The sequence below is a fragment of the Panthera pardus genome, unplaced genomic scaffold (assembly GCF_024362965.1).
Source record: "Panthera pardus isolate Hobbes unplaced genomic scaffold, ASM2436296v1 HiC_scaffold_2, whole genome shotgun sequence".
NCBI lineage: Eukaryota > Metazoa > Chordata > Mammalia > Carnivora > Felidae > Panthera > Panthera pardus.
Window position 1 is genome coordinate 66148458 of NW_026526765.1, and position 14321 is coordinate 66162778.

General features: G+C 54.2%; 1 protein-coding gene across 5 annotated transcripts in view; it reads right to left on the reverse strand.

Annotated features, from left to right (window-relative positions):
• The window catches only part of PDLIM7 (PDZ and LIM domain 7), an 18147-nt gene continuing 3826 nt past the window's right edge, over positions 1 to 14321 (reverse strand). The window contains exons 3-13 of one of the 5 annotated variants that reach the window (XM_019450485.2): positions 13057 to 13208; positions 12946 to 12976; positions 11922 to 11938; positions 11538 to 11674; positions 11340 to 11376; positions 10277 to 10338; positions 9884 to 10121; positions 8704 to 8884; positions 703 to 823; positions 495 to 610; positions 1 to 339 (exon numbers count right to left, since the gene is read on the reverse strand). In XM_019450485.2, the coding sequence (XP_019306030.2) occupies positions 253 to 339; positions 495 to 610; positions 703 to 823; positions 8704 to 8884; positions 9884 to 10121; positions 10277 to 10338; positions 11340 to 11376; positions 11538 to 11674; positions 11922 to 11938; positions 12946 to 12976; positions 13057 to 13208 (1179 nt within the window). In that variant the 3' untranslated portion in view covers positions 1 to 252. Of the gene's footprint in view, positions 340 to 494; positions 611 to 702; positions 824 to 8703; positions 8885 to 9883; positions 10122 to 10276; positions 10348 to 10727; positions 11068 to 11339; positions 11377 to 11537; positions 11675 to 11921; positions 11939 to 12340; positions 12460 to 12945; positions 12977 to 13056; positions 13209 to 14321 lie in introns of those variants that run through there. The other 4 variants (XM_019450484.2, XM_019450483.2, XM_019450482.2 and 1 more) reach the window with 4 other exon arrangements.

Consider the following 14321-nt stretch of genomic DNA (forward strand, 5'->3'; position numbering starts at 1 on the left):
TAGCTGGATATAGGTTTATTGTGGCACTGAATGTGAACAGGGACTGGTGTGGCCAGCACCGATGTGTGGTGGTGGTGGAGGGAGTGGGGGGAAATGGAGGGGGTAGGGCAGGGCCCAGGGAATCCCAGGCTCAGGCCAGGAATTGGGGTTGGGGTGACCTTTGCCAACCCTATCCAGAAATCTGGGGTGATGACTCAAGAACTGGCAATCCCTCTGGCTGGGCTGGATGAGGCAGCAGTGGATGGGAGGGGCTCACACATGGGAAAAGGCGTGGCTCTTGCAGAGGGGCTTGTCCTTCTTGGAGTAGAAAGTCTTTCCTTCCAGGTTGATCTGGCATATCTGAGGACAGCCAAGGTCAAGTCACATGCGGTTGGGGGTGGCAGGAGAGTCCCCGTCCCAACCTCTCAGGAATTCCAGAGGCAGGGGGTGGGAGGGAGGCTGGTAAAGAACATGGCACAGGGGTGAGACCCAAGTCCAGGGAGGGGGGCACTCACCGCACACACGAAGCAAGTGTCATGCCAGCTGAAGCCCAGCGCCTCCAGGAAGCGGTCCCCTGCGTCGATCTTGAAGTCACAGCCCCGGCATTTCGTGCCAAACATCTTCTCATAGTCTGAGGATGGAGGCAGAGAGGAAGGGGGCACTGAGTTCTGGCCTGCCCCACCCCCATCCCTTACCCGTGCCCCCCCTTCGCCACCCCCCTACCTCGCTCGCAGTAGGGTGCGCCTTCCTCCATATAAAAGGCCCTGTTCCGAATGGGCGTCTTGCAGGCCGCGCAGGTAAAGCAGTGCACATGCCAGGTCATCTTTAGGGCATGCATGATCTCCTAGGAGGATGCTACAGTCACCAGGCAGCTCGGCCCCTCCTCTCCAGAGCTGGGGACACAGGAAGGCTGGCCTTGGGCCCTCTTCCTTCCTGTGGTAAATGTTACATCTGCACATACACCATTCTCACTCTGCCTCCGGCCCTGAGGTCTCCCGGTGGATGTCCACTATGTTTCTGAGATTTGCCGTGTCCAAATCTCAGCTCCTAACCTCTGTACCCCAAACCTGCCTCCCCGACAGCTGTCCCTATCTCAGTTGACAGCAACTCCATCCTTCCATCTGCTCAGGCCATATGCCCTGCTTTCTCTCATGCACCACATCGGATCTTCCAGGAACTCCTGCTGGGTCCACCTTCAAGGTGCATCCAGATCTTGCCCACTTCTCACTTCCTATCTGACATGGGATGTGAACCTCAGGCACCCTGGCCTTGGTGATGCACAGTAACACTGACTTCTGAGCTCCTCCTTCTGCCCCTACAGACTGATACCAACCTGAGTGAGTCCACATTCCCCTCTGCTCGAATGACTCCCTGCCTTTCCCTCTGGCCTCTGTATCCTCTGAGCTCCCCACATGGCCTCTTGCCTATGGTTGATGCACCGGGCCCGCCAGTCTTGGGGCTTCACGCTGGCTGTCCCCTCTGCCTGGACTGCTCTACCCCAGGTATCTCCACGTCTCACCCCTCACTGCCTTCAAGTTTCTGCTTCAATATCCCTTTCTCCATGAGGCCCGTTCTGACAACACCAGTTAATACTTCCTAATCTGCCTTTTCTTTTTTTTTTAATTAAAAAAAATTTTTTTTAATGTTTATTTACTTTTGAAAAAGAGAGAGACCGAGCACGAGCAAGAGAGGGGCAGAGAGAGAGGGAGACACGGAATCCGAAGCAGACTCCAGGCTTCAAGCTGTCAGCACAGAGCCTGATGCTGGGCTTGAACTCACGAACTATGAAATCATGACCTGAGCTGAAGTCGGATGCTTAACCGACTTAAGCCACCCATGTGCCCCCAATCTGCCTTTCCAATGCCATGTTCCCAATACTTTTAACTCTGTTCTCTTTATCCCTGAACACTTTTACTAACACACCACCAAGTAATTTACTTATTGTGTCTACGGCTTATCATCTGCCTTTCCTCCCTTCTTCCTGCTCAAATGTAAAGTCCAGGAGGGAGCCAGTTGTGACTGTTCTATTAGTGGATATACTGTAACAGTGCCTGTCTCTGTGGGTGCTCATCAGCGAATATTTGCGAGTTAACCTGCACTACTGGAGTGGGAGGAAGCAGAGGCTCAGGGAGAGTCTGTGCTGTCACTGGCCTCGACTGTCAATCCTGAGGACCCTTGGGCCAACCAGGGTCAGCAGCATTCAGATCTAGAGCAGGCAGAGGGCAGTGTGGGGCTTTGAGGGGGTCGGATCTGTGGCTCCAACCAGACCTTGCTTCTTAGCTGGGTAACTTGGCCAAATTACCTTCTCTTGACAGTTGGTTCCTTCCCTTGTGATCTGGGAACCTAATCCCAGCCTTGCAGGTTGTTGTAAGAATGCTCCTACAGGGGCGCCTGGGTGGCTCAGTCGGTTAAGTGTCCGACTTCGGCTCAGGTCATGATCTCGCGGTTTGTGAGTTCAAGCCCCGCGTCGGGCTCTGTGCTGACAGCTCAGAACCTGGAGCCTGTTTCAGATTCTGTGTCTCCCTCTCTCTCTCTCTGACCCTCCCCCCTTCATGCTCTGTCTCTCTATGTCTCAAAAACAAATAAACGTTAAAAAAAAAAAAAAAAAGAATGCTCCTACATTTATGTTGGGGGTCCCAGACCCTGTGCCTGCCAAGGTGTCGTTGGGGGAGCACCTATTTCTGCCTGTAGGGATGGTGAAGACCAGTTTGTGCAGAAATGCCTGGAAGGGTCAGGTTGAAATCTAGGTGTTAAAGTGAAATCTGATTTTCAAATGGTGCCCACTAATTTATTATTATTTTTGTTGTTGTTTATTTATTTTTGAGAGAGTGTGTGAGAGTGTGAGCAGGGGAGGAGCAGGGGGAGGGGGTGGACACAGGATTCGAAACGGGCTCTGTGCTGACAGCAGCGAGCCCAATGGAGGGCTTGAACTCACAAACTGTAAGATCATGACCTGAGCCAAAATTGGACACTCAACCAATTAAGCTACCCAGGCGCCCCTATTGCCCATTAATTTAAAAGGACAATGTAGACCAAGCAAGACATGTGGGCATCACCTAGCTCTCAGATGGCCTATCTGTGCCCTCTGCATCTATGTCACATCTCACATATACCTCACAACCATCCTGGCCAGGAAGTTACTGCCACCATTTTAGTGAGGCCCAGAGACAGTGACTTGCACCAGGTCACATAGTCAAGAGATGGTAGAAATGGGTTTCGTGCCCAAGTCTGGCTAGCTTCAAAGCTGGCTCTTCCCACTGTCTGGTGTTGCCTCTTTTCAAGGAGCGGACAAAGGGTCCAAGGGAAGGAACTTGGCTGCAAGCTGGCAGGACAGGGGGCTTGGGCAAGAGCATGGGCAGCCCAGAGCTGGGTCCAGTGGATGTGTGAGCAGGGAGGCAGATTTCTGCTGGTATTCAGAAGAACCTGTAAGTCAGTTACCAGTGTTTATTTTACGCCCTAGTTCCTAAATCTGTCTGCCTCTCCCATCCCCAATGCCCTGACCCAGGCCCCAGCAGCCTGTTCCCTTCCCTAGCTCTGTTTCCCCCTTCCCAGAGGAAGCTTGCTGCAGCACAGCTGACCTCATCAGCCCCAGCTCCAATCTCCTAACACGGCCCCCACTCACCTCTTCTGCCTCATCTCACACCCTTCCCAGGTGTTACCTTGTGATACAAGCTATTCCTTCTGCTTGGAGTGCTCTTTCCTGACCCTTCTTCAAGCTAATTCCTACTCATTTTTAAAGTTCAGCTTAGAGGCCACTTCCATCCATTCCTTCAACCATTTACTGACCACCTCCTGTACACAGAGACCAATCTAAAGCAAGAGCAAAACAGCCCTGGTCCCAGCCCATGGAGTTCACACCTGGGGCAAAAGGACTGGGAAGTAATGAGCAAACTGTGGGAGCCCTAGCCTGGTAGAAGGATTACGTCTCACGGGAGGTGTTCCTAAGGAAATGATATGAGTCCAAGATCAGAAGGAACAAGATAAAAAGGGTGCTAAACTAGTATTCCTGGTGGAGAGGACAGAATGTGCAAAGGCCCTGTGGTAAGGGAAACAGCACACTGGCAAAATGAAAGGGCCCACATGACTGGAGCACTGGAGAGGGGCTAGTGATGAGAGGTGAGCCTAAAGAGTATAGGTTTCCAAGGGCACCTATGTGATTCAGTTGGTTGAGCGTCTGACTCCTGGTTTTCGCTCAGGTCATGATCCCAGGGTCATGGGATCAAGCCCTGCATCAGGCGCCGTGCTGAGTATGGAGCCTGTTTAAGATTCTCTCTCTCCTTCTCTCTGCCTTTTCTCTGGTTCGTGCTCTTTCTCTCTCAAGAAAGAAAGAGAAAGAATGAAAGAACGAAAGAAAAGAGTATAGGATTCCAGATGCGGTCCCCAAACCAGGGTAGGCCCCATCTAATGTGTCACTCATGCTGTGCTGCTTCCCTCCACCTCCACTGAGACAATCTCCACTGAGACTGTCCTGTATTTCTCTCCTCGTGCTCCACGCTGATCTCCCAGGGCAGGCACAGTTCTGAGCTCTGGGTGCAGACAGGGCATGGAGCACCCAGCAGGTTGCGGAGGTAAGCTTCTTTCACCTTCCCCCCAGGGTGAGGTGGGGGCTTCCTAGAGTTTGTTAGGCCCTGAGTCCTTGTAAGAGGGGAAGCTAAGGGCCCCTGAGTTTCTGTGGAACATTAGCCTGAGCTGGGGCACGAGAGGGTTTGCCACCCAAGGCTTACTCCAGGACCTGGGAGCCAGCCAGGCCCTATTAGCCTTGGCTTCCCATCTGTGGCCTGGGTGATAACCCTGCCCACCCGGGAAGGGGGAGTGAGGTAGGACAAGAGTGCAGTGTAACACAGAGCAGTGATTGAACAGGAGGGCCTTGATTTGTAGATGCCCAGCTCAGGAAAGGTTCTGGGATCCAGCCCATTCTGTTAAAACAGTCTAATGGGGTGTGGCCTAGGCTGGCTGGGAAATGACTATGATCCTGGGCAAAACTCCCTCATCTAAAAGACGGGAATACCAAACTGACTTCCTATAGTACAATTGTGAAGCTGGATGCCTACACACTTTAAGTGCACCACAACACAAATTGGCATTACAGTGACAAAGACTGTGATCATATCCAATTCCCCCTTCCTGCCTACTGATGGAACCTCCATTTTTTGCTGGGCACATGACTGCCCCAAAGATACTATATTTCCCAGCCTCTCTTACAGCTCATCAGGGTCATGTGACTGGGATTTGGCCAATGGGATGGAAGCACAAGGGTTGGGTGGCAGCATCTTCTAAAGATGGCTGCCACAAGACTTCCATTCCTTCTTCCCTTTCCAGCTTCCTGCTGGCTGAAACGTGGAAATTTTAGCTGAGGCTCAAGGGTCTTCTTGGACTGTTTAGTAAGCCTCTGCTGAGAATGGCCAAGGATCAAGATACAGAAGCCTAGATCTGTCTACTAGTCCCGGACTGCCCACCTCTGGACTTTCTTAAGTGGGAAATAAGCTGCCACTATTTTGAATTTTCTACTGCTCATGCTCAAAGTAATCCTTACTAATATGAACATCACCACAGAGCTCTCTGGCCACATCTGGTACCTCTGCCTCTGTATCCAGAAATAAGGAGAGGCATGAATGTCAGGAAGAGCCCAAGCAGGGAGTCAACAGTGCCTGGGGCCACTCCAGCATAGCTCTCATGCTCTGTAACCTTGGGCAGTTTCTCCTCCTCTCTGGGTGTCAGTTTCCATACATATGCAACAGGAACCCCTTTAGCTTTCACCCTGCCTGCTCTGCCCCCTTTGCCTCTGACTGTACCCTTGGCTCCTGACATCCTCTGAGTCTTCCCATCCTAGTGTGAGCTCCTGCGGGCAGGGCCTGTTACTTCACAACGTGTCCTCAAGCATGGGTCACACTATCTGGCACACTGCCCACACTTAAGAGAATGAATGGGGGAAGGCAGATGGCCCATCACTCTTTGCTCATGACACACACTGACCAAAGTCCCAGGCCTGGCTCCTGTTGGCAGCTAGGTTGCCCTGCAGAAAATATGGCCAGGCTCTACTGTGTGCTTAGCTTCAGTGGGAAGAACAGGATTTTTTAGTGTTTATTAACTTTGAAAGAGAGAGAGACAGAGAGAATCCCAAGCAGTCCCTACACTGTCAGTGCAGAGCCCGACGCAGGGCTCAAACCCATGAATCGTGAGATCATGCCTGAGCCAAAACCAAGAGTTGGACACTTAACTCACTGAGCCACCCAGGCACCCCAGGATTTTTTAAATCAAGATTATTATTATTTTTTAAAATGTTTTTATTTATTCTTGAGAGAGAGAGAGCATGAGCAAGGGAAGGGCAGAGAGCCAGGGAGACAGAGGATCTGAAGCGGGGTTCTGTGCTGACAGCAGTGAGTCCAATGTGGGGCTGGAACTCACGAACTGTGAGATCACGACCCGAGCCGAAGTTGGATGCTCAACCGATTGAGCCACCCCGGAGCCCCGGAAAGAACAGGATTTTGAATCACAAATTTGTGTGTCTGCATTTCTGGCTTTGTCACTCCATAGTTCTATGCCCTTCAGACACATTGAGTTACCTGTCAGTTTCTGTCCTCTCATGCACTGACATGGCAGACACTGTGGATTGGCCTCCCCAAAGCCTGTCATGATACTCTTCCTTTTTCCCTTCCTTTTTTATGGGAGACAAAGGCTAAAATACTGAGTTTGCCAAAATCCCCCACAGCCCAGGTGCTCATAGGATAACAATTCCAAACACAGAGATGGAGATGCAAGTTTCTGGTTTTCCTTCCAGAGTCAAAAAGCAAAACCTTGTTAAAATAATGCCATTTGGCCCTTCCCTCTCCTTCCTGCCTGAATATACAAGAATATCAGGCCTGGGGCTTGAGTCGTCATCTGGTAACCATGATATGATAGGCTTGGGGACAAGGGTCCACATGCTAAGGATTTCTGAGCCAAAGGCAGGAAAAGACTAAAGGCATCCTTAAGCTGCTGTTTCAGCTCTGGAATTCTTTTTATTTATTTTTATTTTTTTATTTTTAAAATTCTTTAATCTTTATTCACTTTTGAGAGACAGAACATGAGTGGGGGAGGGGCAGAGAGAGAGGGGGGACACAGAATCCAAAGCAGGCTCCAGGCTCTGAGCTGTCAGCACAGACCCTGATACGGGGCTCGAACCCACGACCCCTAAGATCATGACCTGAGCCAGAGTCGGACGCTCAACTGACCTAGCTACCCAGGTGCCCCTCTGGAATTCTTTTTAAATGTTTATTTTTTTTATTTTTGAGAGACAGACTGAAAGCAGAGGAGAGGCAGAGAGAGAGGGAAAGAGCGAGAATCCCAAGCAGGCTCCACGCTGATGGCAGAGTCTGATATGGGGCTTGAACTCACGAACCGTGAGATCATGACCTGAGAAGAAGCCGGACGCTTAACCAACTGAGCCACCCAGCCGCCCCAACTCTGGAATTCTTATAGCTGAAGTAAATAACCGCTTCTGTTTAAATCTCTGCAGTAGGGTTTAGTTATTGCAGCTGAATGCAATCCCACGGACACAGCCAGCATCTCTTATTTTGGCCTCATCAGCACCTACCTTCTTTCTTTGGGTAATGTCATCTTGTTTTATTTCAGGGAACCAATCCTCCCTCACGCAGTCTATGGTTCAGGTAGGGCTGCCTGACCCCTGCTTCAGTGGGTGTCACCTGGGCTTGGCTAATCCGAGTCCTAGGGATTGGTCCAGAGATGGGCATGTGACACAAGCTATTCCAGTGAGCATCAGCACCGGGCCCCTTGGCGCATCAGCTTGCACGGAGGTGCAAGCTTCTCTTTGCAGTGCTAAGCTGGGGAGATGTAACCCTGGCACCACTGTGGCACCATCTTTGCCACCTTCTTGGGAAAAGTACGCGGGCAACGAAGCCAACGCAGACAAAAACAGACTCAAGTAGTGGAAAAAGTCCTGATGACCCCGAGACCTGCAGTCAGCAGGGCCTGAAGTTGGTGCCCCTTGGGCGTTCTGATTATTTGAGCTGATACGCATATCCCTCGCTTTTCGAATGTCAATGTTACACCACCTCACTTTTATGAGAGACCCGCCAACTGAAAGGAATCCGATAAGGAATATTGCTTTTAGGAAGAAAGGCGAAAAGTGAAAACAGCGTTCAGCGTTTTGTTTCGTAGTGAGCCATTACTGAGGCAGCACACACCCTGTACCCTGAGCAGCAAGTGGCCCCGCCCAGCTCCTTCCCTGGAAACCACACTCAGCATCTCAGCATCAAGCAGCCACAGTTCTGAACTGTGTCTATGAGCATCTGTGCTTTATCTCAATTTACTTCGTGCATCTGTTAGCAAGATGTGTCCTAAGGTACCAGAAAAGCCTACAAGAGGTTATTTTTTGGGTCTGGGAATGCTCAAGTTTTTTTCCCATATAAATGAGCAGTACTTCCTTCTTCACTTTATGCCATTTTGGCTTGGGAAAGTTTTCATAGGAACACTCTACTTTCAGAGAACCGGGGAAACCTGTACACTCTTTCTTGCTTGAGCCCCTCTGAGCAGGATTTTGGTCACTTGTTAAGAGGATCCTGGCTAACACAAAATGAGGCCAATGTAGCAGCCTGTTTATGAAGCTGCTAAGGATCCAAAGGGCTCATGACAGGAGAGCCTCTAGGCCTAAGAGTTGCTCAATAGTACTCCTCAATGCTGACAGGGTCAGATTCACCCTCCCACCCACCTGCCAGCCCTACTCACGCCTGTGATCTTCTTCTTGCACTTGGCACAGCTGGGTGCATAGCGCACATCATAGCAGGGGGGGCAGAAGATGGCACCCTTCTCCTCAAAGAAGCCGCCCTCTTCCAGGACCTTCCCACACTGGCTGCACACAAATTCCTCAGGGTGGTATGCATGGCCCAGTGCCACCAGGTAGCGGCCCCTAAGAGGGAGGCGAGGGCAGTAAGTGGGAGTGTATGCAGAAGAGGTGGGAGGTCCTGGCCAGAGCCCAAGTGGCTTTAGTGAACACCTGTTCTGAAGCCTGGAAGGGAAACCCTTTCTCCCAATTTTCCAAATAAAGGAGAAACAGGCTTGGGAGGTGACCCAAGTGATGACACAGTGATGAAACTGTGCTGCTTTGATGACAAGAGATGGGGACAGAGGCAGTGTTGGAATAAGGAGGATTACATTGGGTGGGGGCTGCTGACTTGGGCCTAATGAGACAAACCAGAGGAGTTGGTGCCCTGGGGATGGGAGGCCCAGAGTGCCCATCAGCTCCGAAGACCAGTAGGTACCTGAGCCGACCCTGGTGCCCACCCTGTCCCACTTGCCTAGTCCATCTGGCCTGGAGAAGGGCCTGCAGGTCCCAAATAAATGAGGGTGTCTGAAGAAGGGGATTCTCTGCAGAGCCTGAGAGCTGACAGGAGTTGAGAGCAGTGCAAGACCAGGGCTGAGAACTACCAAGATTCTAGAAGCCAGCATACTGACTCTGGGGGGCTGTGTGACCTTGCTGGGCCCCAGGGAACAGTGCAAGGAGAGAGAGGCCTCTGGCCTGTCTACTCTGAAAGCAGAGATTTGGCAGAGACCAAGTGAGAAGGAAGGAGAGGCAGAGGAGCTGGGAGGGGCAGGCCCTTCCCTGCCCAGACAGCAGCCTTTCTAGGGGTGCTGCTTGAATGTATTGTTGGTACTTCCTCCATTTCAGCAGGGCAAACACTGATAGAGGCTGATGCAGGGTGGGGTGGGGGAAGTAATGCAGGATGCAGAATCTGAGGACCTAGGCCAGGTCCCTGCCCCCACTGCAACTGGGAACTGAATCCTTATCCTCCCACAGTGACAGCTGAGATGAGTGGGGAGGCAGACGGGGGAGCAGAGGTCGGAAAGATGCCAGGGCCAGGCTTTAGGACAGGAAAGGCCAGGATAGGAAAGGAACCGGGCCACCCACCGGATGACCTTGTGGCACTGGTGGCACACGGGAGTCTTGCCATTGCTGCCACCACCTGCTCCTGTGCCTCCTCCAGTGGCTGCTTGCACGATGGAGGTGCGGTTCTGCAGAGGTGTGGGTGTGGCTGGCTGGCTGTGCCGGGTCAACACCGTGCTGGTCTTGTCCGGGGCGTAGCGCTCAGCAAATGCAGGGTCCACAGCCCAGGGTGGGCGGCTAGTGGGGCTGGGGGTGGTAGGGCCTGCCAGGGCCAAGGGAAGTGGCTCCAGGGGGTTGCCCAGGGACCCCAAGTGTCAGAGGATCAAGCCAGGGGCAACTTGGAGCACCCCCCCCCCCACCCTGCATGCCCCTGGAGGCTACCCACCCTTCCCAAGACCCAAGCCCACTCTCTCTCACCAGGCCAGGGTTCCTGGGGTGTAGCTGAGGCTGGGGCTGGGGCTTCTGTCCTGGGCACCTGGCTGCAAGATCTGCCATTCAAGGCCCTGTATGGCTGGAGCTCCTGGCACGGCTCCACCCCCCAACCTTGGTCTTCCTGGCCCCATGGGAGATGACTGGGTACATGAGAGTTGCTGGGCTGAACTCCAGGTCCCACTGGGATAGGTATGTGTAGGGCAGCTTCTCCTAGCCAGGTTCTAGCCATCAGGTCTGTTGTGTGGAACTGGGAGGTGGAGAAGGGCTCTCCCTTCTGAGGCAGCTCTTGGGGCTTCCTCATTCCAGAGATCTAGCTCTGATGGCAGGTACTACCCCTCACTGAGACCCAGACTGGCATGGCCCACACTGGGTTTGAACACCTAACACCCCCACACCCAAAACAAGCCCACAAAGATAGAAGACAAAGGCGGAGAAAGCAGGGCTGAGAATGTTTATTTCCATGCCTAAGCCAGCACAGACCTGGCAGATAGCAGTACCATAGGGCAAAGAGGGAAGGCAGTGTCAGACAGAGCCAGGCTCTCTGCCAGGCCAGCAGGAGGCTCAGTCCAGGGGCAGGAAAGGAGTGGGTAGGCAGAAGCTGCAGCAACCAAGGGGGGTGCCCTCGGTGGGAGGAACAGAAGAGAGAGGCAGAGAGGGCAGCCGGCCGGTGAGGGCCAAGCTACGACTGCACGTTGAGCACGTGGGCAGAGCGCTGGTGGTGCCAGTCCCGGAGGCGGGTGTAGCGTGGGCTCTGCAGCTCCAGGACATACTTTTCCCTGGGGGGGCAGAGAGAGAAGAAGGAGGAAGTAGAAGGAAGGAGGTGAAAGGGAGGAAGGGAGGGAGGATGGAAAGGAGGAAGGAAGGAAGGGAGGGAGGAAGGAGGGAGGGAGGGAGGCAGGGAGAAAGGTAGGAAGGAAGGGAGGAATGAAGGAAAGAAGAAAGGAAAATGGAGAGCCCTGGTTGTGGACCCTCAGAAGCAGACATAGGGCAGTGGCTGGAATGGAAGAGACAAGAGGTAAGAAAGAGGGGCTACTGCCCATCCTTTTACCTTGATTTCTTCAGGTGTTCCTCATCCGGGTCTTGCACTGAGAGGGCAGAGGCAGGCATTGACCAAGGGAAGACAGAAGGCCACCCCAGCCCTGAGCCCTGGCAGAAGGTCACAGGGCACCAGAGCAGGCTCCATTTGAGCCCAGGCCCAGGCTAGGGGCCAGCAGGAGAGTCCGCCCTGCCCTGGGCTGGCACTTACTGAACTCGGTGCCCGTGAGGTGGGCAAGGATGCGGAAGGAACGGGACTGGCCTGTCCCGGGCCGAGGCCGCCAGTCCTCTGTGTCCTCCATCAGCCGCTGCTTGCTGGCATCTGGAACCAGCGGCCGGAGCGGCTGTCTGTGGGGAGGGCGTGGCTCAGAACTTCATGCTGGGGGTGGGTAGTGGGGGCAGCCCCTCCCAGCATTGGTGCATGTGGGCTATGGTGCTTAGGAGAGTGGAGGATGGCAAGGCCAGGGCCCTGCTAGGTGAGGGGTGGGGAGGGTAGCTACGTGAGAGGAAAGGAGGGCAGCTAGGGTAGGGAGGGACCACCGCCCAGAATGCCAAAAGGAAGGAAGAAAGGAACAGGCAGAGGGGGCTCACTGACTTGTCAGGGGTCTGCACCTGTGAAGGAAATAGACAGATGGACAGATAAAGGGACAAAGGGACAGACACAAGGAAGAAGAAAAATGGCAAGGGGTCAGAGTAGCCAGGGGCAAGGCTGTACTGAGTGTCTGGGGCTCAGTTGGCCCGACACCACACCCCAATCCCAGGCCACCAGTGGGGGGGGCCCTGCCTAGTTCAGAGCCTCCAGGAGGGCAGACCCTGGGCAGGAGCCACACCCTCAGAGGGGCCCTGTATCTACAGCCCCCGCCCCGGCCGCCAGGGGTCACTGCCGCACGGATCTGCCTCATGGTTCCAGCCGGGCTGAGGCGCAACGCAGACTGAGCAGCAGCGCGGGCAGCGGGCTTGGGGCCTTGGACAGATGGCGTGGGCGTGAGAGGTTGGTGGGCAGGACCGACGTACCCATTCTGCTGCAGGGCGCTGTCAGCGGGCGGGGGCGCCCCAAAGGGCCGGGCCGTCTTGTTGAGGGAGGCGCTGGGTGCAAAGGTGTACCGCGGGGGTTCCGCGGCAGGGGCCAGGGCCTGAGCGGAGACAGAGCCGGGCAGGGCGGGCAGGGAAGACGCTGGGCAGGGGGAACGCTCAGCCGGAGGTGAATGCCCCCCTGGCGTGTCGTGGAGAGGACAGCGGTGCTCCAGCCCCACCCCCACACATCTGGACAGAGGCCTAGGGGAGGTGGGGGGGATGCTCAGGTTTCAAGGGGCCCATTTGGGAGGAATGATCTCAGCCCACGCAGGCCAAAGGGCAGACGAGTACGGCTTGTAGCACAGGCCAGCGGAAGGCAGCGGACAGATAGGCAGTCATGCATGGTGCCCAGACCGTGCGGCAGCTCCCGGACCAACTCCCAGTCTCCCAGACTCTCCCAGCTCTGGCCCCATCCTCTACTCCAGGCCAGGGATGGAAGTATCAAGGCTCCTAGTTGCCGGGGAGGGCAGGTCAGCCCAATAGTCCAATCCTACCCCTCCAACCACCCAGATGTCTCGCTCACATGTCCCACGTCCGTTGCCTACCTTCTGCGGTTTGCTCTGAGCCGGCTGGGCCCTGGAGGAGAAAGGGAAGGGGTGATAGGAGGCCAGGCCTGAGGGTGCCCCCATCCACTAGACAGGCCAGGGCCCTTGTACCTGCTGAGACCCAGGCTGAGGCGCTCCCCACAGGCACGAATCTTGTTCTGGGCTTCAATGTGTGTGAGGCCCCCCGCATTCTCACCATCGATGCTCAGCACCCAGTCACCCACAGCCACGCCTGCCTGTGAAGCTTTGCCTCCAGGAGTCAGCTGCAGACAGATGGAAGGTCATGGAGGCCCAAGCCTCTGCAGACCAAACTGAAGCCAACATTAGTCAACTCTGCTTAAGCTGCCCCACTTCTAGAACCTGGAGGCCTTTTCATTCAAAATATTTCTGGGCAGCTGCTGAATACTAAAACAATCTGGGAGGGGTGGAGTTCATCTGAACCTCACAATCACCCCAATCACTGTTTATTTAGTTGTTTGTTCACCTCCATGACCCTCCTCCCCACAGCCCAGAAACTGCTATGATGTCAACAAGCAGCCACCTTCAGGTTAAACCCCAAGCTTCTCAACTTCAACCACAGCCCTTGAACCCCCTGCTGGCCTCCTGCCTGGGCTATTTCACCCACCCTCTGGCTTGTGCATATGGTGAGCTCCTCTGTGACGCTGAGAGGTGCTCTCACTGACCTCTTACAATCCCAGCACCCTGTCCTGCAGCCATCTGCAGGGATCTGCCAGGACCCTTTGAGAGCCAGGAACAGGCCCCCATCATCTCCAGGTACCCCATGAAGTGCTTGAAAGGGGCCCAAGGTGTCAGCTAGGGCTGTAAAAGACTGTCACCCCCAAGCCTTCAATTGCCACATCACCCTCTTCCCTAATCCTTTGGGCTCTGCCTTGGGAATCTCTGGTTCCTGTGGCAAATAAGGTAATAGTGGCTGGCAGTAATGGTTACCACTAGCATGAACTGAGCCTGCCAGGAAGGACTTCTGGGAAGTGGTGGGCCTTGATGAAAGGACAACGGGATGTGTTGCCCAGGGGGTGAGAGAGTCTACTTAATGATGGCCTTGAATGCTGGGGCGGGGAAGGAACCAGGACTTGGCCTTGAGGTTAGGAGGGGCCATCAGCAGTTTGAAAGCTCCAGTGGGGTATTTCCCAGACCCCTGATAGAGGTAACCCTGACAAATCCCACTGGACCCTACTGGCCCTCTAGCCCGGAGGCAGCGACCCAGAAAGGGGTGGGACAGCTGTTCATGGGTTTAAGCCCACAGGGTTGCCCAGGTTTCTGGCAAGAAGCCTGGCATTAAGTAGACTTTTATGGGGGAAGTGCTGGAAGGCAAATTCACACTTCATAGGTGGGGGGGGGGGGGGTGGGTAGAACTG